Source organism: Panicum hallii, chromosome 3 (assembly GCF_002211085.1).
Source record: "Panicum hallii strain FIL2 chromosome 3, PHallii_v3.1, whole genome shotgun sequence".
In the NCBI taxonomy this organism is placed as follows: Eukaryota; Viridiplantae; Streptophyta; class Magnoliopsida; order Poales; family Poaceae; genus Panicum; species Panicum hallii.
This window is the reverse complement of record NC_038044.1, coordinates 51809092-51831193: the sequence shown is the minus strand read 5'-3', so window position 1 is coordinate 51831193 and position 22102 is coordinate 51809092. Positions and strand designations below refer to the sequence as shown.

At 45.3% G+C, this 22102-nt stretch overlaps 1 protein-coding gene across 1 annotated transcript; it reads right to left on the bottom strand.

The window, feature by feature from the left end:
* Positions 1 to 15564: 15564 nt before the first annotated feature.
* LOC112885458 (prostatic spermine-binding protein-like) lies at positions 15565 to 17919 on the bottom strand. The gene is made up of 2 exons (XM_025951076.1): positions 17664 to 17919; positions 15565 to 15887 (listed from the first exon to the last, which is right to left on the bottom strand). The coding sequence occupies exons 1-2, from the start codon at positions 17917 to 17919 to the stop codon at positions 15565 to 15567; spliced, it is 579 nt and encodes a 192-aa protein (XP_025806861.1).
* Positions 17920 to 22102: the final 4183 nt, after the last annotated feature.

The following is a 22102-nucleotide window of genomic DNA, read 5'->3' as shown; positions in this document are numbered from 1 at the left end:
GGTTCGGAACTTCAGTTAGAGTCTCGGCGATGTTTATCGGGTCTTCAGAAAACCCTTGGTCTTGATCCAGGACTAGCTCGTAGTCTCCGTCGTCGAGCGTTGTTGACTCTACATGATATGCAACTATTTAAGTGAGATGGTTCTCAAGTTAAGGATTTCACTTCACGATAAAGTTGCAATCCAATAAATTAATGAACATACACTCATGTAACAAGGGGGTGGGGTTCCAAACTACTATATATACTTAGGTTATGTTATTTCAATGGAATTACTTTGAAGTAATTCGACCAGTTTGATTTTTATTTTGAAAACCATAAAGATTATAACCTTGAATTTTTGTGGATAAGTTTATTTTCAATAAATAAGCTTATAGTGATTTTTTCATAATTTTCTGGAAACAGAAACTAAAATATTTGAATTTGAATTCAAACTTTAAGTTTAAATTCAAATTCTGAGTAAAAAGAATTATAAATTCTTGAAAATTTAATTATGAACTCATTATCAACATATTAGGTTATGGTAAAAAGATCTAAACAAATAAACCCCAGGAACATGCTTAATTAAATTCAAACCATTTTTAATTTGATTTGCAAAAGTTTAAAATAACTTATACTACAGAGCAATACTAAGCTTGAAATTTTTACATAAGCTTATATGTACTACATATCAAAAATTACAAGAAAATAAGTTTATATGCACAAGTTATGCATAAGATACTCTTTTACTTTGAGTTTAAAATAGATCAAAATGCATTTAGTTTCAAACCAAACTTTATTAACAAAAGTTGTAGACTTAAATTTCTAGATTCTAACAAAACTGGTTTGGCAATTTTTAGATTTTTCTACATATTCCTATGAATTTTACAAGTTGACAGCTAACACTAGTTTGGGGTCTTGCAGAGAGGTCCTCGGGTTCTTGCAACTGGGCCCTCAGAACGGAAATAGAAATCACAAATATGCCCTTGCCAGTACTCGACGACGGTCGGCGTGCCTGTCCGGCATGTTCTTGCCAGCGACGAGGTCCTGAGCAGGGGGAAACAAGCCTAACGTGATCTATGGAGCAAGTAGAGTCTGCTGGTGGGTGATGTGCTCGAGGAGCAGTGGCGGAGCAAGGCCGGCGACGAGAGATGGCGGCGGCCGTGGCGGCGCGTTATCGTTCCCGGCGAGGGGCTGGCGAATAGGGACGGAAGGGGTGCGCATGAGCTTTGTGGGAGTGCGGGGATGCTATTGCAGTACTTAATTGGGCCGGAGATGGGGTAGAGGGAGGTGATCGAGGGTGGGGCGGCTCGGGTTCACACCGCGGCGATGGCGGCACGGCGTTGTGGCAGAACCAACCTGAATTACACCGGCTCAAGTATGCAAGTCCTCTCTCAAGGGCTCCAATGTACTTCAAACAATGTAATCCCTTGGCCTGTCGGGTAACATCCTGATAAACCACCAAATGCAGGATCAAACAAGGTACCTCGCACGAAGATGAGTCTAGAGATACAAATGCCGACCCTTTTTACATCACAGATATAATATCACATGGCATACAACCATAGTATAAAAACCTAACTAGTTCGAATTTATACAAGACTTTTCCAAAGTTATAGTATCTGCAGTGAAAAATACACGCGATTCTACAGACATCGCACAACGGATGTTTGAGCTAAGCCCATGCCCAACATCACTCGGAGGGACATGTGTTGGCCGGGGACGGATCCCACTCCACGGACCAACCATCGGAGAGAGCATAGGGCCATAGCATAAGCAGAGTGGAGTCCTCAGGGGAAATACCTGAAAACAAGTTACAAGGCAAGGCTGAGTATACTAATACTCAGCGAGGCTTACCCGATTCATGATATACTTAGCCATGTAACTAGACTTATGAAGGCTTATAATGGTTCTGGGTTCAATTTCAGCTGAAAAGCAACAAAGAGTAGATCCTTAATTTCAAATTTTAGCTTTTAGGTTCTAGTTGATTATTCATTCTAAGTAAGCAAATATAGCTACTCAAACATGGTAGAACTTTCTCAACAAACATCATCTTTGATAACCATCAAATTGCTCTTATTACTCTATGTGGCAAAGGGATTAAGCAGTCTCAATCTCCGCGAGAAACGGACGATTCCTGAATTGAATTTCAGCCTTGCAAGGGTAAACCTAACTCACACGCTTGGAACATCCAACGATTGTTCTGAAAAAACCGTTTGCCTTTCATTCCGACTCGTGGATCAGAGCCACCACAAGCGACTGTAGGACCATACGCACATCCAATGTGTAGGACATATGTCAGTAGCGCGACTACATGACCATACTCCTGTCTGCATGTGCGAAACGTACGCCTACAGTGTGCGTGACTGTAGGGCGTACTCACATCCGCTGCGGAACGTACTCCCGCACGTCGGTGCGTGTGCAAAAAACCAAATTACGAGTGGTGGGAGGTATGTCCACTCCTCGGGCCGATTGGTTACTAGGCTTACCGCTTACCATATTCGCGGCATGTGGCTAGTACTTTCAAACGCTTAACCACCGCTACCACACACTGCGACCTTATCAAATTCATCAACACAGACGGGGTATCATCTCAACCATGATACTTCACATAAATCCTGTCCGTCATCCTTATAGTGATTGCAGGGATGTGAACATTGCAACTCCTATATCGCGCGAGTGACAGGAAATCACCCGACTTCTACCGGTCCTATTAGCAGAGCATCTATTCGATATGGACTCAGGTGCAATATATAGGTTCCTAGGATTCATGCATCTAGGGTTCCATTTCATCTCCTAGACCTAATGTAAGATATAATATATAAGTATAGGATTGCATAAATGTAGTAATTTGAAATACTTGGTTATGCACCGGGGCTTGCCTTTACTGATGGGGCTAGAGTCAGGGATGTTAGTATTATTATCTTCCGAACTTTAGTTCGGGGCTTCAGATAATCCCTTGGTGATGTTCACTTGGTCTTCAGAAATATCCTCTGCAGATTTCTGGGAGATCTCATAGGTACCGTTTGCGGAAGTAGTCGTATCTACATGCAATGCAACATTACATTCAAAGTGTGCACATAAAACTATCTTAATTCACGATAAAGTTGCAATCCAACACTCATTTAACATATTACTCATATAAAAATCAAAAAGATCAGAAACTAACTTGGGTAGAGCTTTAGTTGGACAACTGATTAAAATTGACTATTTGTTGAGGATTACAACAAAGCTGATTGGAAACAACAGGGTTTTAGCCGATAGAATCGGCAAAGGAGGGAGTTATCCAGATAGTTTTTAGGAAATCTGCTGATTTCTATATGGAAGAGAAATCGGCAGGAGCGGTCTCTGTATATGAGTAGAAGAGATTAGTCGATTTGAGTTCACCTGGGGTCAAATTGGCTGATATGGATAGGAACATTGAAGGTACAGTACTTTAAGGATAGAACAAGGAAAGATCTTGTCGATTGGATTATCAGCATGTTTTTGGTCTATCCGATTGGTTGGTGCATTGGCCTTAGCCTTAGCTAATTCATGTGCATTAGGTCTAGCCGATTGGATGTCTACTGGTGCTAGCCGATTGGCCAAAGCTGTATCGGCCGTGTCAGACAGAGACTCTTACTGTGCTAACTTGCCGATCTGTGGTGGTGTGTTTCGGCAGGTGCAGCCGATATGCCATCTAAATCGGATGTCTAGCTGATCACTATGCGCATCGGCATAGCTGATTTGTGTTTTTAGCAAACTAGTCGATCTGTGAACATCGGCACGCTAGTCGATCAGTGTATGCAACTATTCAATATTGGAAGTAGCCGATTGTGCAACAACTACTCGACTCGTGTGGCATGTAACTATCCGATTGCGTATTGGTAAACTAGTCGAGAGTGTGAACATCAGCCGAGCTGATATGTGCGCATGTGCTAAATTTGTGAATCGGCACAAGTAGCTGATCAGTGCATTTGCAAAACTAGTTGATTAGTAAACATCGGCTGAGCCGATGTGTACTAGTCGATCGGTGAATTGGCCTACTAGCCGATTTAGTGCATCGGCACATTAGCCGATTTACACATTGGGTAGAACTAGTCGAGTGATGTATCGGCATAGCTAGTTGATTAGTGCGAGTAACTAGCCGATGGTGCATTGGTAGGTTAGTCGAACTATGTATCCGTACGGTCAGCTGTGTAGCCGGTCTTCACCTTTAATGTTCTCCTATATTTACTGGGTCATATCAGCCGTGTAGCTGATTGTCCTACTTTGTAATAACTGTGCCTAACTAAGATGTGCTTAAGTGTTATTCTAGGTAACTAGGTGTGGTTGTATCGGCTTGATTACGTCGGTAAAACAATCGATTGATATCTAGCCGATGGGGCCATCTAAACTGGATCCGTTACAAGAACCAGGTGGAACAAGACATTAACATCGGACTTAAGCTGATGAGACTACAAACATGGAACTAGACTAAAGAGAATGTGGCCGATGGGCTGGTGTCGATAGATGGGTAGCTAAAGAGGGAGCGAGGTTGATGGGCATACAGCTGATGGGTGTCCTACGGGTGCGTAGCCAGAAGGCATATGGTCGATAGGTGTGTGTCCTATGGGTATATAGCTAAAGGGGTGTGTGGCCAACATCTCAGTCGATAGATCGGCTGATATAAGTGTGCTGACAGAGAAGGGTAACTAAAATGGATTGGTTATATCTGGCCGTTATAGAAAACGACCAGAATTGGCTTGGATCAGCTGATAGCAAGAACTCTAAGATCGTGTGTGCATCTCCGATATATCGACTATGTGCAGCTGATGTAGGACAGAACAAAAGAATTGTATCGGCAGTAGCCGATAGTAGAAAGATAACAACCGTATCAGCTAACCAGCCGATGGTAGAAGCATATCAAATGAATTGCATCGGCTGACAGCCGTTACAATGAAATATCATAGATTCAATTGGAACGGATGCTTAGCGGCTGAGCTAATAGCCGATGCTGAAGCATAGCTACAGAGATGTATTAGCTAAGCAGCAGATACACAGGAACTAACAAGGATCCTTATACGAAAAGGACCGTAAGGAGACTGCAATCAAGATAAGGATAATGTCTTGATGGTAGAGACATGAGCACTCATGTGAAAGGATTAACTAAATATCACACATCTCTATCACAAAAATACGAGCTAACACTACCAAACTCATCAACAAAGCAAAATGAAAGACATTCTATTTATCAAACATGTTATTCACTCTTTTACTGGGCATTCATTTATCGGGTATTATCTAAATTGTTTAGTTACATTAGGTAACAGGGTTGATTACCCTAAACATCTAAACTAAATACATTATGTAGTATACTTAGTTATCTTAAGCAAACAAACTAATTACACTTCACCTCTTTATGCAACAGATTAATCAAAATAAATGATTTAAATAAACAACATGTAAAACTTAAATGAATTTTATAGAGCAATGCACTTTAAAACTAAGGTTATAAAAACTAATAAACATTGCTTTAGTCTAATTACATTTACTGTAAATTTATCAGAATTTTATTTAAACAGGAACTATGCCACAAAATTAAACAAGAGCACACATTAAATGATTAAGATACATTTATAACTGTAGTTCTATACTAGATCTGGGGTTCAAAATTTATGGATATGTTCTACTGTACAAGAGTAACATTCCAGCATATTATCATAATTATTCATGAACCAAAACTATTGTTCATGAATTTCCTTTGAATCTAAGCTTATATTCATAACTTCAATTACACTAGGTTTCTGACTCTCAAAATTTTATCATGAACTAAACATGTTGAAGGAATTCTAAGGTTAAATTTTAAGCTACAAACATGAACAGATGCATCTGGAATTAATATATGAGGTTTTCATCTACATACATCAAAAATACTCAAACATCATAGCTAAACAATAGATCTGGCTCTGCAAATTTTACACAGAGCTATTCAAGACATGCACAATTTATGTTCCAAAGTTCAGCTATAGCACAGCTGTGAATCAAAAGATCTAATTAAAGCATCCATTTTCTACTAATTAAATCACGGCACAAAATACACGGATTCATCTCATGATCATAACACAAAAGTTGCAGTATTTAACCCAAGGATTCAAACCCAACTAGTTTGACATTTTTCTTATTTTTCTATGATTTACTACGATTTTCCAAATTTTCAGCCAGAAATTTCAAGAAGGTCCAACACGACACTATTGATCTGAGTCATGGGTTGTGCAGATAGGCCCCTGGAATTCTTCCTATTGTTGCGTGGAGTCCCTGGTCGCGATTTTTGGAACAGAGAAAGCTCAGGGAACTCGAATCCGGCGATGGGGTGCTTCCCAGCGGCAAGGGAGAGGCGGGGGAGCATGAGGGACACGAGAGCTACCTTTGGATGGGCTCGGTTGAAGCCGGGGTGGCCGGAGAAGGGCCGGCGATGGTCGGGCTTGGTCACGGCGGTGATGTTCCGGCATGCTGGGGGTCGAAGAGGCTCGGTGAGGTGGTCCAGGAGCTTCCTCGAGATGATGTGGTCCTGCTGGAGTGATCGGCGAGGGGTGGGAGCTGCTGGACGGCCGGGTTGACGGGGAGGCCGAAGCGGCGGTAGAGGAAGTGCTTGAAAGTTACTTTTACAATTCACCTTTTTACACTTTTCAACACATAAATTTCAAATGAAACTTTTGGATATATACATATTTTTATATTTTTTATTATTATTATATTTTTTTACAGGGGATAAAGTAAGAAAAATGTGTAAGCAAAACTACCCTTCACTTATTTTGAAGTTACCTCCTATCCAATTATATTTTGCAAAACCAACCCTAGTTTTTCCGTAATTATAAAAATACCCCTTTTATTTAAGATTTTTTTAAAAGCTTCACATAAACACACACAAGCTTTACACTAACAAGCACATACTTCACACTTAACAAATAATGTGCCTAGCTTACAAGTACTCAAACTGTCACAGGCGTTCTGCAGGCTGGGATGCAGGAGGGTGGCGGGAAAGTAGTCGAGGAGCTTCTACAGGTTGGTGTGGTGCTGTTGGTGCCCTTGGTCGGGGTGAAGAGGCCCTTTACCGGCGGGTCGACGGCGAGGCCGAACGGGCGGCGGAACAGGAGCTTCGTCGGCGCTGCGGTCCGGCTGTTCTGGTGGAGGAAATGGAAATTGGTTTGCTTAGTGAGCTTGTGTGGGTCGTGGCAGTGCTGCTGATGCACTGGATCAGGGTCCAGAGGTGGTGGGGGTGGCTGTCGATGGTGGCCAGGGACGGCGGCGGAGGTCCGGTGAGGGAGTGAGCTCGGGGAAAAGGAAATGCTGTGGACTGCAGGTGCTTGGTTGAGTAGAAATGATCACAGGGTAGCAACTGAGTAGGCTTAAGGTTGAAAGAGACACAGCACACACGAGTAGGAGCTAGCGACGCCGGCAGCGCGCGTGGCAGCTCGGGCGGCGGCGGTGCGAGGTGGAAGAAACAGGGGCGGGCCAGCGCAGGGTCGGGGAGGTGGCGGCGAGGCAGGGGAGGACGCGTGGAAGGGCTCAGAGCGGCACGAGGGTGGCGGGAGCCCTGCACATGGCCGGCAAAGCGGCGGCGGCAGTCGGGCGCAGAGAGAATAGAGGAGGCCGGGGCTGGAGAAGGAAGAAAGGGGTTGTTTTGTGATTTTCCAAAAGTGTAGGGACTTCACTAAAATGTATATGTAACTTTCAAACCAGAGCTCAAATGGAAATGGACCCAAAAGCAAAAGTGTAGGGTTTATCTAAATCTACAACTTTGCTTTAAGGTTCATTGGCATAAGAGTTAAGGATTTGGAATTAATATAAAACTTGGCAAAGTTTCTAAACTTTATATAAATCCTATTTAAAAACTACACTACATTTACATCCTATGTGTAGTTTCACCTATATTTGCGATTTAAACACAAGTTTTTGACTTTTGCCAAAACAACCTTTACATATTATATTCCCTTTCCCACTCTCACCCATTTAACACTAAAGGACCTTTATTAATTTATAATTATATAAACAATCCTTTTTCCTTATCATTTAAATTTTCAAACACACTTTCACCTCTTTTTGCACACAATTTCATACTAAAATCTAGTATGTAACAATACTAAATACCTGAGTATCACAAAAATGCCGAACAAGAACCCGATTACTTACGAAGAGTTGTCTGATGAGCTCAAGCAGAAGTATGATGAAATAAAGGCTGCTTTTGAAGCTGATCTCATCGGCTCATTTGAAAGGACCCATCACCACGGCATCAGGTGGAAGGGATTTTCATCTGAAGGTGCACTTGACGAAGTGGATCTGTCTACTCCTACGGAAGAACGCATGCGAGCTCTCCGCCAGGAAGTCAACTACATGGTGGCTCATTCGTTACATCGACATTCTAAGAGTTTGGTGAACACCCTTGAGCGCGTCGCGGTACGTGTGGTGCAGGAGATTATGAAACACCAGTACTCTCCAACAGGACCTGCTTTAGGAAGTCACAAGGGGGAGTTGCCTTCTCAAGCTAGGCCACCAATGCCTTACATGTTTGCAGCTCCAGAGCAACATGGTTCTCCAGCATACGTCATGTACAAGATGGGAGGTGACCCTGCTGATCACCAATTCTTCAGTGAACCCCCAAAGGAGGTACCACATGGGTATGTTTGTGCGTACATACCAGATGGCGGTAGCCAGGCGCAACCTACGCAAAGGACAACTGGAGGAACATCTGTAGTTGATGCCAACAAACAGACATGGCTGGCTACTTATGCGACAGGGCCGAGTCACGAAGGTACGCACTTGGCCCTAGGAGTTCAAATGGTGGATCAGATTAGTGCCATTTTGAGAGATCAATTTGGCATTCTCCCAAGAAGGCGAGCGATCGGCTACACCAAGCCATATCCAAGCGAGTACGACTTGATTCCTTTGCCGCCCCAATACCGGCTGCCCGAGTTTACCAAGTTCTGCGGAGCGGAAGGATCCAGCTCCATAGAGCATGTGAGCCGGTATCTGGCACAGCTAGGGATGATTTCGGTGTCGGACCCATTGCGAGTGAGGTTTTTCTCACAGTCTCTCACAAGGCCATCTTTTGGATGGTACACATCATTGGGTCCTGATTCTATCCGCACCTGGAAGCAGCTAGAGGAACAGTTCCACATACAATATCATTCAGAGGCTGTAGAGGCTGGGATTGCCGATTTGGCACAGGTCCACCAGAAGCGTGGAGAAACGGTGGCGGAATACATCTAGCATTTCAGAGAAGTTAAGAACTGGTGCTACTCGACTCGGATTTCAGAAAAAGAGGCAGTGGAATTGGCATCTTTGCGATTGGTAAAACCAATCAGAGATCCGGTTTTCCTGCTGGAGTTCAACTCTTTGGCACATCTGGTACAAAAGATGACAGTATATGAGCAACATCACCCAGGATTCTACCAAGACAAGTTCAAATGACAAGTAGTAATGGTTGACGCTAAAGACTCTGAAGACTCTGGGGATGACCAAGAGATCGCAGTTGTGGAGTGGGCACGGGGGGCAAAGCCCGTGCCCTGCAAGTGGGTGAAGCAACAGTGTCCTTCGAAAGGATTTGATTTTGACGTGAGTAAAGTCGAACAGATATTTGACTTACTCTTGAAGGCGAAGCAGTTGAAGTTCCCTGTAGGTTGCAAGATCCCAATAGCTCAGGAGCTCCAGGGGAGATCATATTGCAAGTGGCATAACTCTTTCACTCACGGTACCGGAGACTGCAAGGAACTCCGGCGGCAGATACAATCGGCTATTGAGCAAGGCTGATTAATCTTGGTGCAGTATGCCATGAAGGTTGATACTCAACCGTTCCCGAACGTAAATATGGTGGAAGGGTACGACCGATCAACGCGTCGTCAGCTGGATTTTATGCTCGGTATCAACATGGCAGGACATACATCACGTTAGCATGCAAGGAAGCAAGTGGCTGATTCCCGCGATCGGCCCCAAAAAGAAGAAAGGGACTATATCACCGAAGAACAGGTCAGGCACGTTAGGAATCAACGACCAGTTTCCTCTCATCTTCTGAGAAAATATCAGTATCAGTATCAACAGCGTCTCCAACGCGAGACTGAAGAAGAAGAATACGAGCGACGCACTGGGAAACGCCTCAGGAAGCGGGAGGATACGCGAGATCATTGACACTGCCCGTTCTTCAGATAGTGTTGGGATTCTGGTATGAAACGACTACCCACCCTTGAGGATTGCCCAGAATGCAAGTCCCAGAAGTGAGATGCAAGAAACGCCTCAGTTTTTCAGCATTTGGGACCAGAGCAGCCCCGCCATGGACAAGCCGAGTCAACGCGCATAGGGGGAAATTCAGAAGATGAGGAAGACAAGTATCACCGACCACGCTGGTGCCCTGACGGGCTTAACCGGTCCCAGAAGCGGAGAGTGCAGCGGTTGCGCAGCCTGGAAGAAGCCGAGGCCCAATATTTGGAAACACTAAGGAAGGCGCGACCAGATTTGGCTGAGAAAGTTCACCGTCCCCAAAAAGCAGAGATGAGTTCCTCTAAGAAGGTATGGCGACCCAAGAAGTCCAAAGCCGATGTGAAGACATCGGCTGATGCAAACATGGTGTTTGTTCTCCCTGTAGAGTTTCATGCACCAGGCCATGAGGAAGTGCTAGTGGCTCAGCTTGACTTGAGGCCACGGCCAGTCATATTTGAGAAGCCCCGAGAGAAGAATTACAGGCACCTGATGGCTTTATATCTTAAGGGGTACATAAACGGCCAGCCTGTCAGCAGGATGCTAGTCAACACAGGAGTGGCAGTTAACATAATGCCGTATGCAGTGCTGCGCTGCTTGGGGCATTCTGTTGGAAATCTGATTAAAACCAACATCACGTTAAACGACTTCAACGGACAAACTTCGGAGGCACAAGGAGTCCTCAGCGTGGATTTGACGATAGGAGGCAAGACCGTCCCTACTTCATTTTTTGTTGTCAACAGCAAGGGCTCATACACCGTCGTGCTTGGGAGAGATTGGATCCATGCCAATTGCTGTATCCCTTCTTTGATGCATCAGTGTCTGATTCAATGGGATGGAGATGAAGTAGAAGTAGACCTTGCGGATGATTCTGTTGAAGTTTCACATGCTGCCATGAGTGTCTGGGACGCAAAAGACCAGGAGCCTATCTCAGGGATTAGCCTGGAAGGTTACGACCGTGTGGAAGCTACAAAAAATGGGGTCAGGCTGGTCTTATCCACTGGCCTTATGGAGTAGAATGGGTGCCACAGTTAGTCTGTAACAAGGTAACAGGAGAGACCGATCCCTGTGATCGGCCCTAAAAAATAAGAATTGAATTGTTTTTGTCATCCATGTTACATTATAAAGAGGCCCGCTCGAGCAGCCAGCCATGTGTTGATTGTAAAATGGTACAAATTAATGAAAAGAACAAGTTAGCCGGTCCCTGCGATCGGCCAAATCCTTTTACTTCATATTCATCATTTATTTGTAGTATCGATCTAATGGATGAAGGGAAGCTGGGATACGGGTTTACATCTGCTGACGAGCTGGAAGAAGTCGACATTGGTCCTGGGGATAAGCCACAGCCAACATTTATCAGCAAGAAGTTGAATCCAGAATTGCGAGAGCCGATGATAGTGTTACTGAAAGAATATGCGGATTGTTTTGCCTGGGATTACACGGAGATGTCTGGGTTGGACAGAAGTATTGTGGAGCATCGGCTCCCTCTTAAGCCAGGATTTCGGCCGTTCCAGCAACGAGCGCGGCAAATGGAGGCCGAAGTACTAGAGGAAGTCAAGAAAGAAGTCGAAAAGATGATAGAAGCAGGCTTCATCAGGACATGCAGGTATGCTGAATGGATTTCCAGCGTTGTGCCTGTACAGAAGAAGGATGGCCGGTGGAGAGTCTCTGTAGACTTCAGAGACCTTAACAGAGCTACACCAAAAGATGAGTACCCGATGCCGGTGGCGGAGATGTTGATTAATGCAACTGCTGGTCATAAGATGTTGAGTTTCATGGATGGCAACGCTGGTTATAACCAAATTTTTATGGCTCCAGAGGATTTCCATAAGACCGCATTCAGAGTACCAGGTGCAGTGGGGTTATTCGAGTATGTGTTCATGACTTTTGGGCTGAAAAATGCTGGTGCTACATACCAACAGGCCATGAATTATATGTTTCATGACTTGATCGGTAAGTTGGTGGAAATCTACATTGATGACGTGGTGGTGAAATCTGCATCGGCTGAGGGGCATTTAGGAGATCTACAGCGGGTTTTGGAACGAACTAAGAAGTTCGGGCTTAGAATGAATCCAAAGAAGTGTGCCTTTGGTGTATCGGCCGGTCAATTCCTGGGTTTCTTGGTTCATGAGCGAGGAATTGAGATCGGCCTAAAAAGTCAAGAAGCTGTAAGAACAATGGTGCCACCTACTACAAAGAAGGAACTCCAACAACTCATTGGCAAGATCAATTTTGTCAGGAGATTTATTTCCAATCTGTCAGGAAGAATCGAGCCATTCGTGGAGTTGGTAAAAATTAAAGCCAATGACGAGTTCCGCTGGGGGGCAGAGCAACAATAGGCGGTTGAAGATATCAAAGAATATTTATCCAAACCGCCTGTGTTAGTCCCACCCCAGCAGGGTAAGCCATTCTATGTTTATCTGTCAGTAGGTAGCACTTCCATTGCTTCGGTCATTGTACAAGTTCTGGATGGCAAGGAGAGAGTTGTTTTTTATCTCAGCAGAAGGATGCTAGATGCAGAGTCAAGGTATCCTGAAATTGAGAAACTATGCTTTTGCCTATTCTTTACTTGTATGAAACTCCGCCACATCCTGCTTTCTGCCGAGACGATTGTCATATGCAAATCAGATGTTATCAAGTATATGTTGTCGGCCCCGGTGTTGAAAGGCCGACTCGGTAAGTGGATGTTTGCTTTGTTAGAATTTGATATCCGGTACCAACCTGCAAAGGCAGTCAAAGGGCAGGCGTTGGCCGACCTCGTTGCAGAGAGGACCAGCTCAGACATAGCAGCGCTTTCCATCCGTGCATGGGCAATGTATTTTGACGGGTCGGTCTGTGGAGATGGCTCTGGCATAGGTATTTTGCTCGTTTCGCCTCGGGGGGCAACATATTCCTTTTCAATCAGATTGCCAATGCCTTGCACCAATAATCTAGCCGAGTATGAAGCAGTACACAAAGGTATGGAATTACTTCTTGAGGCCGGAGCTGAAGCAGTAGAAGTTTTTGGGGATTCAAAACTGGTCATCTCTCAGCTCACGGAGACGTACCGATGTGAGAGTGCGTTGTTGTTTCCTTTTTGGAGACAATGCCAGGAGCTAATGGCCCGGTTCAGATATATAAATTTCTACTGGATACCAAGAGTACAAAATTCTGAGGCCAATGGTCTTGCCCAGATGGCTTCAGGTTACAAGGATACGGCAGATGGTGCTGATTTCCCAATAAACCTGCTGGATCAGGGGGATTGGAGAGCCGATATCTTCAATTAGTTGAAGGATCCGGCTCGGGGGGCACATAAGAAGATACGTTACAAAGCTATGAAGTATGTCTTGATAGGGGATGACTTGTTCTACATGACTCTAGAGGGGCTACTGCTCAAGTGCTTGGGGCCGATTGAATCCAATTGGCTTCTACATGAAGTCCATGAAGGTACGTGTGGTACTCATCAATCAGCCCACAAGATGAAGTGGTTGATCAGACGCTCGGGACATTATTGGCCTGATATGCTGGAAGATTGCTTCAAGTATTATAAAGGATGCCAGGCCTGTCAGGAGTTTGGGAAAATACAAATAGTGCCAGCATCAGCAATGAATCCTATCATCAAACCTTGGCCATTCAGAGGATGGGGCATGGACATGATCGGTAAGATTAATCCTCCATCGAGTAAAGCCATCAGTTTATTTTGGCCGTCACAGATTATTTCACCAAGTGGGTAGAGGCTGTTCCTATGAAGTCAGTAACATCGAGGGACGTCATCAATTTCGTCAAAGAACATGTTATTCATAGGTTTGGGATTCCTCAGACTATTACAACGGATGGAGGGTTGGTGTTTATATCTGATGAATTCGAAAAGTTTGCTGCCGACATAGGGATTAAATTGATCAGGTCATCTCCATACTATGCTCAAGCAAATGGACAAGCCGAAGCGTCCAACCAGAGCTTGATCAAGCTGATCAGAAGGAAGATTGATGAATACCCACGGTGTTGGCATGAAGTATTATCAGAAGCGCTATGGGCTTATCGTGTTTCATGCCACAGGGCAACAAGAACTTCACCATATCATTTGGTGTATGGGCAGGAGGCCGTATTACCATGGGAGATTACGGCCGGTTCAAGACGGATAGAGTTTCAGAATGATTTGACTGCTGAAGAATATGCCGCACTAATGAGCGACAATGTGGAAGACATTACAGAACTCAGGCTTTGGTCGCTGGAAAAGATCAAGAAAAATAAGGCCAAGGTAGCCCGCGCATATAATAAGAAGGTTAAACCGAAGGAATTCCAAGTTGAAGATTTAGTATGGGAAGCGGTGCTACCATTGGGGACTAAGGACGCGGCATATGGTAAATGGTCTCCGAATTGGCATGGGCCTTATAGAGTTGATCAAGCTCTACCAGGGAATGCGTACATGCTTGAAGAATTGGATGGAGTTAAATTTCCAGTAGCTATCAATGGCCAACACCTCAAGAAATATTTCCCGAGCATGTGGGAAGACGAGTGATGAAGCCGATGTGATGCATCGGGCTGCAAGTCGACATGATCGGGTACTTTGTGGTGCATTAGGCTGCAGGCCGGTATCCATTGGGTACCTTAAAAGCCGGTGCAGTGCATCAGGCTGTAACGTAGAACGAGATGAACAAGTCTGATATCTCAAGAAAGAGCAGTGCAGGTCCGTGCATGGAGCTAAAGATTGAATAGCCGATGTTAAGCCATCGACTTTAGAAGCAATAATCGGGCCCTGCAAGTACCGGGCTTCGATAACAAGCAAAGAAGTTGATTGCAGGTGTCTTATCAAGGTCGGCATAATGGATTCTGCAGCGCGACTCAAATTAGGCAAACTACAAGGGTCTCTTGATCTTAAAAGAAAAGGTTCGACTTCTTTGCAGATTTATCTCGGTAATCATATTTTTCTACTTGATTTGGGATTGGGGGAAAGCAGTAACAACAGGGGCACGTCTGTTTCCTTAAAGAGCCAATTTCAAGGAAGAGTTAGACAAATTGCTTTGGCACATAGTCAGATGGCAAAAGAAAAGTAGGGATGGATCTTAGCAGAGTACTCTTGATATTGGCGAACTCATTTGAAGGGTACTCGAGTTCTCGAAGATCTCTGAGATATTTGAACTCATTTGAAGGGTACTCGAGTTCTCGAAGATCTCTGAGATATTTAATCCGGAATAAAGGAAAGGCTTGGGATTGGATCGGACAATCCAAGGAGAAAGGCTGATGCGATGCCATCGGACTTCAGATGATTGGATTTTCAGGTATTGGATTACTAACTACTGAAATGAAAGGGTTCATCTACGAGAAATTATTACAAAAGAAGCTGATCTACCGGCTCTGTGCATAATGGCGGACGACCCTACGAACTACCACCAGTAAGTCCCTAAGGACTTGCGGCGCTTGTATGGGGGGACGCGCTGGTGTCATCATCGCGGCCACTATCACTGCCGCCGTTGCTGCTGTTGTTGCCTCCATCACCGCTGCTATGGCCGGCGTCGTCGCTGGCGTCCCCGTCATCTTCTAAAGTCGACGATCCACCGCGCAGGAACCCTCCTGCTGCCGAGTCATCGTCAGTGGAAGTGTCCTTGGCATCTTCTTCTGAGGAAGAGAAGAAGTCGTCATCCCAAGAATATTCGTCACCTTCGTCCAGATCCCCATGAAGGAGGATCTGGAGGTCCTCGTCATCGGTCAGGGACTCATCATCCTCTGACCAAATGCTGAAGTCCCACGCCTCTGCATCCCAATGTAGAGGAGCGAGAGCTTCGTATAAAGCTATCGGATAGAACTCCGGCGTTGCCTCCCTGGAGGTTTCGGAGTCAACAGAGGTGATGGAGATTATAGAGGAAGAGGAATTGGAGGAGGCAGAGGAAAAGGAAGCCATCGTCGGGGGATGCAGAATATGCTAGTGCGGTTAATGCATGGAGGAAGAAGATGGATAGAAGTAAATCCACCGATGCTAGTTTATAAGGGCGGAGATGGAAGGCGAAGCAGCGCTGTGGCGATTTCCAAGGGAGAAGTCAAAGGGTCGCATCCGATGGCATTTGAAGGCAGCGCGCGCGTACAGGCCTTGGAAGCCGAGAGGTTGCATCCGATGGCATTGGGGGCGGCATGTGCGTGTACGAATCTGAGAAGTCGAAGAGGCGATGGTTTCGGAATTATCATTGCCAAAACCAGGGGGGCATGTGTTATCGCCATAATTTGACTGGGCCAAGGGATGGGCCAAGAGCAACATGGGCTGAAGGAAATTATCGTAATGGTCTGCAAATCGGCTTCTGCGGCGAACAGGTCAAGGGCCGGGATGGCCATGTATTTAGTAAGGATAGTTTAAATATAGAAAGTTAGAGATTGTATCATAATCAGCTAGGGTTAGTTAGAAAAGATCAAGTCTCCGGACAATAAATATGTATCGTGAGATTCAATAAAGTAATCAATAAAAACATTCACAACAAACTCTCGGTGCATCGCCTCCCCTTTCCCAAGGGTTTCTCCAGGTAACTGACATGCTGCTCCGATCATGCTCCGCATGGTCGGGGCAGCATTGCGTTTATCTGTTTATCTTTGTGTTTCTCGTGCTGAAGCGTTGTTGATGATGAGTAACACTAGTTATCTTAAACGATTATGATGCTGCATTGGTTTTGAATAGTATATCCATGCTCTGCTTGCTGTTCGTAATCTTTTAGCTGCCCTTGTACGTAATCCGCGGTGCAAGGGCAGCCACCTTGCTCTGTTCTTGCTTAGTAGATCTAATCTGTTATGGTAGTTCTTTGTTCTACAAGGAATTGGTTTAATATCCGTGTGATTAGGCCTTCAAACGGGTTAAATGTTCCGGCTGCATGATTGGTGCTTTATGGTAATCTAACGAGGGATTGTTCCGGGAATCGACTTGTTAGTTGGTTTTTAGGCCTCTTTTTGGGTTAGCGTCTTGTTATCTTTCATGTTCATTAGGCTTAACCACGTGTGGGATGTTCCGGTTATATGGTGAAGACCTTTACTGTCGTAGATTGGATTAGCTTGGTGATTACAGAGCATGCTTTTATCTTTTCAATCAGATTCGTACGAGACGCTTGAATATTAATAGATCTGATCTGTTAAATGGGGTAATCGGCTTCTTTTAGCCGATTCTCAGAGGTACCCGAAGGTCCAACCTGGTACGAAGACAGGTCCGACCTAGTGCAGAGGCTCCATCGGCTCTTCTAGCTGATCTTGGGAGTCATGTTAAGAGCTGATCGCGGCTCGGACTAATGTTTGACGTGGCTGTGCATGCAGGAAAATAACTGACAAACGACTTCTACACCTTCCTGATCAGGTATAGGTCAGGTGGCATGCCTAGCACTTCCTCGAGCCAGGGCGTGTGCCGGACTTCGGGGCCGTTGACTGAGGGACCGGGACCCACCAGCAGTTCCGGAAGCCTCCCAGCTCCTCGTGTTGCCTGTCGCTGCTAGCCGGTGGGTTTTGACCGACAACACTACCACCAGTAAGTGCCTGAGACTTTGCGGCGCTTGATCGGAAGAGCCACGCTGGCGTTGCTGGTGTCATCGTTGCTGTCGTCGTTGCTGCCACCATCGTCTCCGCTGTTGTCGCTGCTGAAGCTGCTGCTGTCTTCGGTCTCTTCGTCGTCATCATCGTCATCGTCCTCCGACGACCCGCCAAGCAGGAAGCCTCCTGCCACCGAGTCCTCCTCGGTTGATGGGGCATCGACTCCTTCCTCCAAGGAGGAGAAGTCCCCCTCCCAAGGCATTTCGTCCTCATCGTCTTCATCCAGCTCCCCACCGAGGAGGAGCTGGAGATCTTCATCGTCGGTCAGGGATTCATCATCTTCTGACCAAGTCTAGAAGTCCCACTCCTCTACATCCCAATGCAGAGGAGCGTAGGCCTCGTAGGAGGCGATGGGGTCATACTCTGGAGTAGCTTCTCGAGTGGACTCAGATTTGAAAGAAATGACGGAGGAAGCAGAGGAAGAGGAAGCCATTGCGAGAGAAGGAAGGATGTATTGGTGCGTTTGCTAATGGCTGAAGGAAGGGGATGAGTGAAAAGAAATCTACCAGGGGCAGGCTTATAAAGACAGAGTGGAATATGAATTGGCACCGTGAAAGTTTCCAAGGAGTTAGATGCAGAGTAGTCACATCCCGTGGAAGTGGAAGCGGCATGCGTGTATGGATTTTGGAAGACGAAGAGGCGAGGCAATGGAAAAGAAAAAAATGTTTTTGGAACAATTATTGCCGAAACCAGGGGGGCATGTGTTATCACCATAATTTAGCTGGGCCAGAAGGTGGGCCGTGAGCAAGATGGGCTCAAAGGATAATTGTAATGGGATTGTGAATCGGCCCCTGCGTGGGCGTTTTAAGGCTAGGATTGGCCATGTATCTAGATAAGTGTGTACATTTAAATTAGTTTAGGTAGAGATAGCCAAGATTCATGTCGTAGTCAGTTAGGATTGGTTAGGAGAGGCAAGTCTCTGGACTTAAAATATGTACCTTGGACTACGAATAAAAAAGGAACAACAACCATTCGCAAACAACTCTCGGCGCATCGCCACCCCTGTTCTAGAGTTTCTCTCGGGTAAGTGCCGTGCAGCCCCGATCACACCTCGCGTGATCAGGGCAGCATCGTTCCTGTCTGTTTATCTTTGTGTTTCTCATACTGAAGCATTGTTGATGGCGAGTGACACTAGTTATCTTAACACTTATAGGGATGCATCGGCTTTTTATATTATATTCATGCGTTGCTTGTCACCTATAAGCATTTAGTTGTCCTTGTGCCTGATCTTGGGTGTAAGGGCAGCACCTTGCTCTACTTTCGATTAGTAGATCCATATCCAATCTGTTATGGTTAGTCTTTGTTCATAAAAAATTTAGCTTAATATCTACATGATTGGGCCCTTCAAACGAATTAAATGATCCGGCAGTATGTTTGATGCTTTGTATTAACCTAAAGAGGGATTGTTCTGGGAATCGGCTCTCTGTTCATATTTGTTAGGCTTAGCTACGCATAGGGTGTTCCCGTTATGCGGTGAAAGTTTAACCGTCGTAGATTGAATTAGATTATCGGTTACAGAGCAAGTTCTCATTATTATCAGATATGTGCGCTTTGTTTAAACACTTAGATCCGATCTGATACTGGAAGACAATCGGTTCTTTACAGCCGATATCGGGGATCACCCGATGAGCCGATCACAGCTCAGACTAATGTTTGAACATGTCTGTGCATGCAGAAAACTAACTAAAATCACTTCTACACCTTCCTGATCAGGTACAAGGTCAGGTGGCACGCCTTGCAACCCAGACGCCAGGTCGTGTGCCGGATCCTGGGTCGTTGACCGAGGGACCGGGGGCCACCAGCAATCTCGGGAGCTTCCTGGCTCCTCATGTTGCCTGTCGCTGCTCACCAATGGGTTTTGACCGACAACAGTTGTGCGCGTGTTGGGTTTCGGCCCATGGTGGTTAAGGTGATTAGGGTTTGAATTTGAAGTTGAATGGCCCATTCAAATTCAAATTCCACTCAATTGAATCAAACAAATTTGGAAGCAATTCAAGTAAAATCCAATCAACAAATTCAACAAGGTAGATTGCAATTAAATCCAAATGATTCCAAAATATTCCACACTAACATTTTAATGGTCCTTAATTAGAAATGTTTTGTTAAGTCACTAAGATTTCGAGATAGGGAGAACTTATGCTTATTTTTGGAACTAGCTAAAGCACATTCATGAAAAGTTTTTAAAAACTCACAATTTTGTATATTTATAACATTCCGGAAAAATCCGGGATGTTACAGACTCCCCCGTCACAAGAATCTCGTCCCCGAGATTAGAGGCAACTTAGGGCTTGGAAGGGCATGTAGTTCAGGAGTCATCCAAAACCAAAGCTTGGAGATTTCGAAAGGTGCTTACCTATTGCCACGTTGGGTGCAGCCTTGGTTGCCTTCTCTGTCAGGTGGGTGAGTGTTGTCGGTCAAAACCCACCGGCGAGCAACGACAGGCAACACGAGGAGCCGGGAGGCTTCCAGGATTGCTGGTGGGCCCCGGTCCCTCGGTCAACGGCCCAAGAGTCCGGCACACGCCCTGGCTTGGTCAAGTGCTAGGTGTGCCACCTGACCTATACCTGATCAGGAAGGTGTAAAAGTCGTTTGTCAGTTATCTTCGTGCATGCACAGACATGTTGAACATTAGTCCGAGCTGTGATCGGCTCTTACAATGACTCCCAAGATCAGCTAAAGAAGCCGACGGAGTCACTGCACTAGATCGGACCTGTCTTCATACCAGGTTGGACCTTCGGGTACTTATCAGAATCGGCTAGAAGAAGCCGATTGCCATGTTTAACAGATCGGATCTACTAAACAAATGAATGTTTGCACAAATCCGATAGAAAGAATACAAGCATGCTCTATAATTACCAAGCTAATTCAATCTGCGATAGTAAAAGCTTTCACCGTATAACCGGAACATCCTACGCGTGGTTAAGCCTAACGAACATGAAAGATAACAATATGCTAACCCAAAAAGAGGCCTAAAAACCAACTAACAAGTCGATTCCCGGAACAATCCCTCGTCAGGTCATCACAAGGCATCAAACATGCAGCCGGAACATTTAACCCGTTTGAAGGGCCTAATTATATGGATATTAAACCAATTCTTTGTAACACAAAGAACTACCATAACAGATTAGATCTACTAAGCAATAACGGAGCAAGATGCTGCCCCCGTGCTCGAAATCGAACATAGGGACAGCTAAACGATTACAAGCAGCAAGCAAAGCATGGATTCACTGTTCGGAATCATTGCAACATCATAATCGTTTAAGATAACTAGTGTTGCTCGCCATCAAAAATGCTTCAGTATGAGAAACACAATGATAAATAGATAAAAGCAACGCTGCTCCGACCATGCAGAACATGATCGGAGTAGCATGTCGATTACCTGGAGAAAGCCCTTGGGAAGGGGTGGCGATGCGCCGAGAGTTTGTTGTGGATGATTTTTTTTCTTATTGATTATCACGATACATATTTATAGTCCGGAGACTTGATCTTAACTAATCCTAGCTGATTATGATTCAATCTCTAACTTACTATATTTAAACTATCCTTAGATACACGGCCATCTTGGCCCTTGACATGTTTGCACAGAGGCCGATTTACAGACCATTACGATGATTTCCTTCAGCCCATGTTGCTCTCGGCCATCCCTTGGCCCAGCCAAATTATGGCGATAACACATGCCCCCTGGTTTCGGCAATGATAATTCCAAAACCATTGCTTCTTCGACTACCAAGATGTGCACATGCACATGCTGCTCCCAACGTTGTCAGATGCGACCCCTTCGGCTTCCAAGGCCTGCACGCGTGCGCTGCCTTCCAATACCATTGGATGCGACCCTTCGACTTCTCCTTTGGGAACCGCGACAGCGCCGCTTCGCCTTCCATCTTGCCTTTATAAGCTAGTACTAGCAGATTCACTTCTATTCATCTTCTTCCTCCACACATTAACCGCACCGACATATTCCGCATCCCCCAACAATGGCTTCCTCTTCATCCAATTCCTCTTCCTCTTCTTCCGTAATTTCCATCACCTCTCTTGACTCCGAAACCTCCAGGGAGGCAACACCGGAGTTTGATCCAGTGTCTTCATATGAGGCTTTCGCTCCTCTACATTGGGACGCAGAGGAGTGGGACTTCAGCACTTGGTCAGAGGACGACGAGTCCCTAATCGACGATGAGGACCTCCAGGTCCTTCTCCATGGGGCTCTGGACGAAGATGACGACGACTCCTGGGATGGCGACTTCTTTTCTTCCTCGGCAGAAGATACCCAGAGTACTTCTACAGATGATGATTCGGCAACAGGAGGATACCTTCATGGTGGATCATCGTCTTAAGAAGACGATGAGGATTCCAGGGACAACGCCAGTCGTAGCAGCGATGATGGCGAC

Coding starts and splice junctions, on each gene's coding strand:
- LOC112885458 (XM_025951076.1), bottom strand. CDS start 17,919: ATGCCTTGGGAGGGGGACTTCTCCTCCTTGGAGGAAGGAGTCGATGCC. Junction 15,888..17,663: donor CAAGCGCCGCAAAGTCTCAG/GCACTTACTGGT, acceptor GCATTTGGTCAG/AGGATGATGAGTCCCTGACC.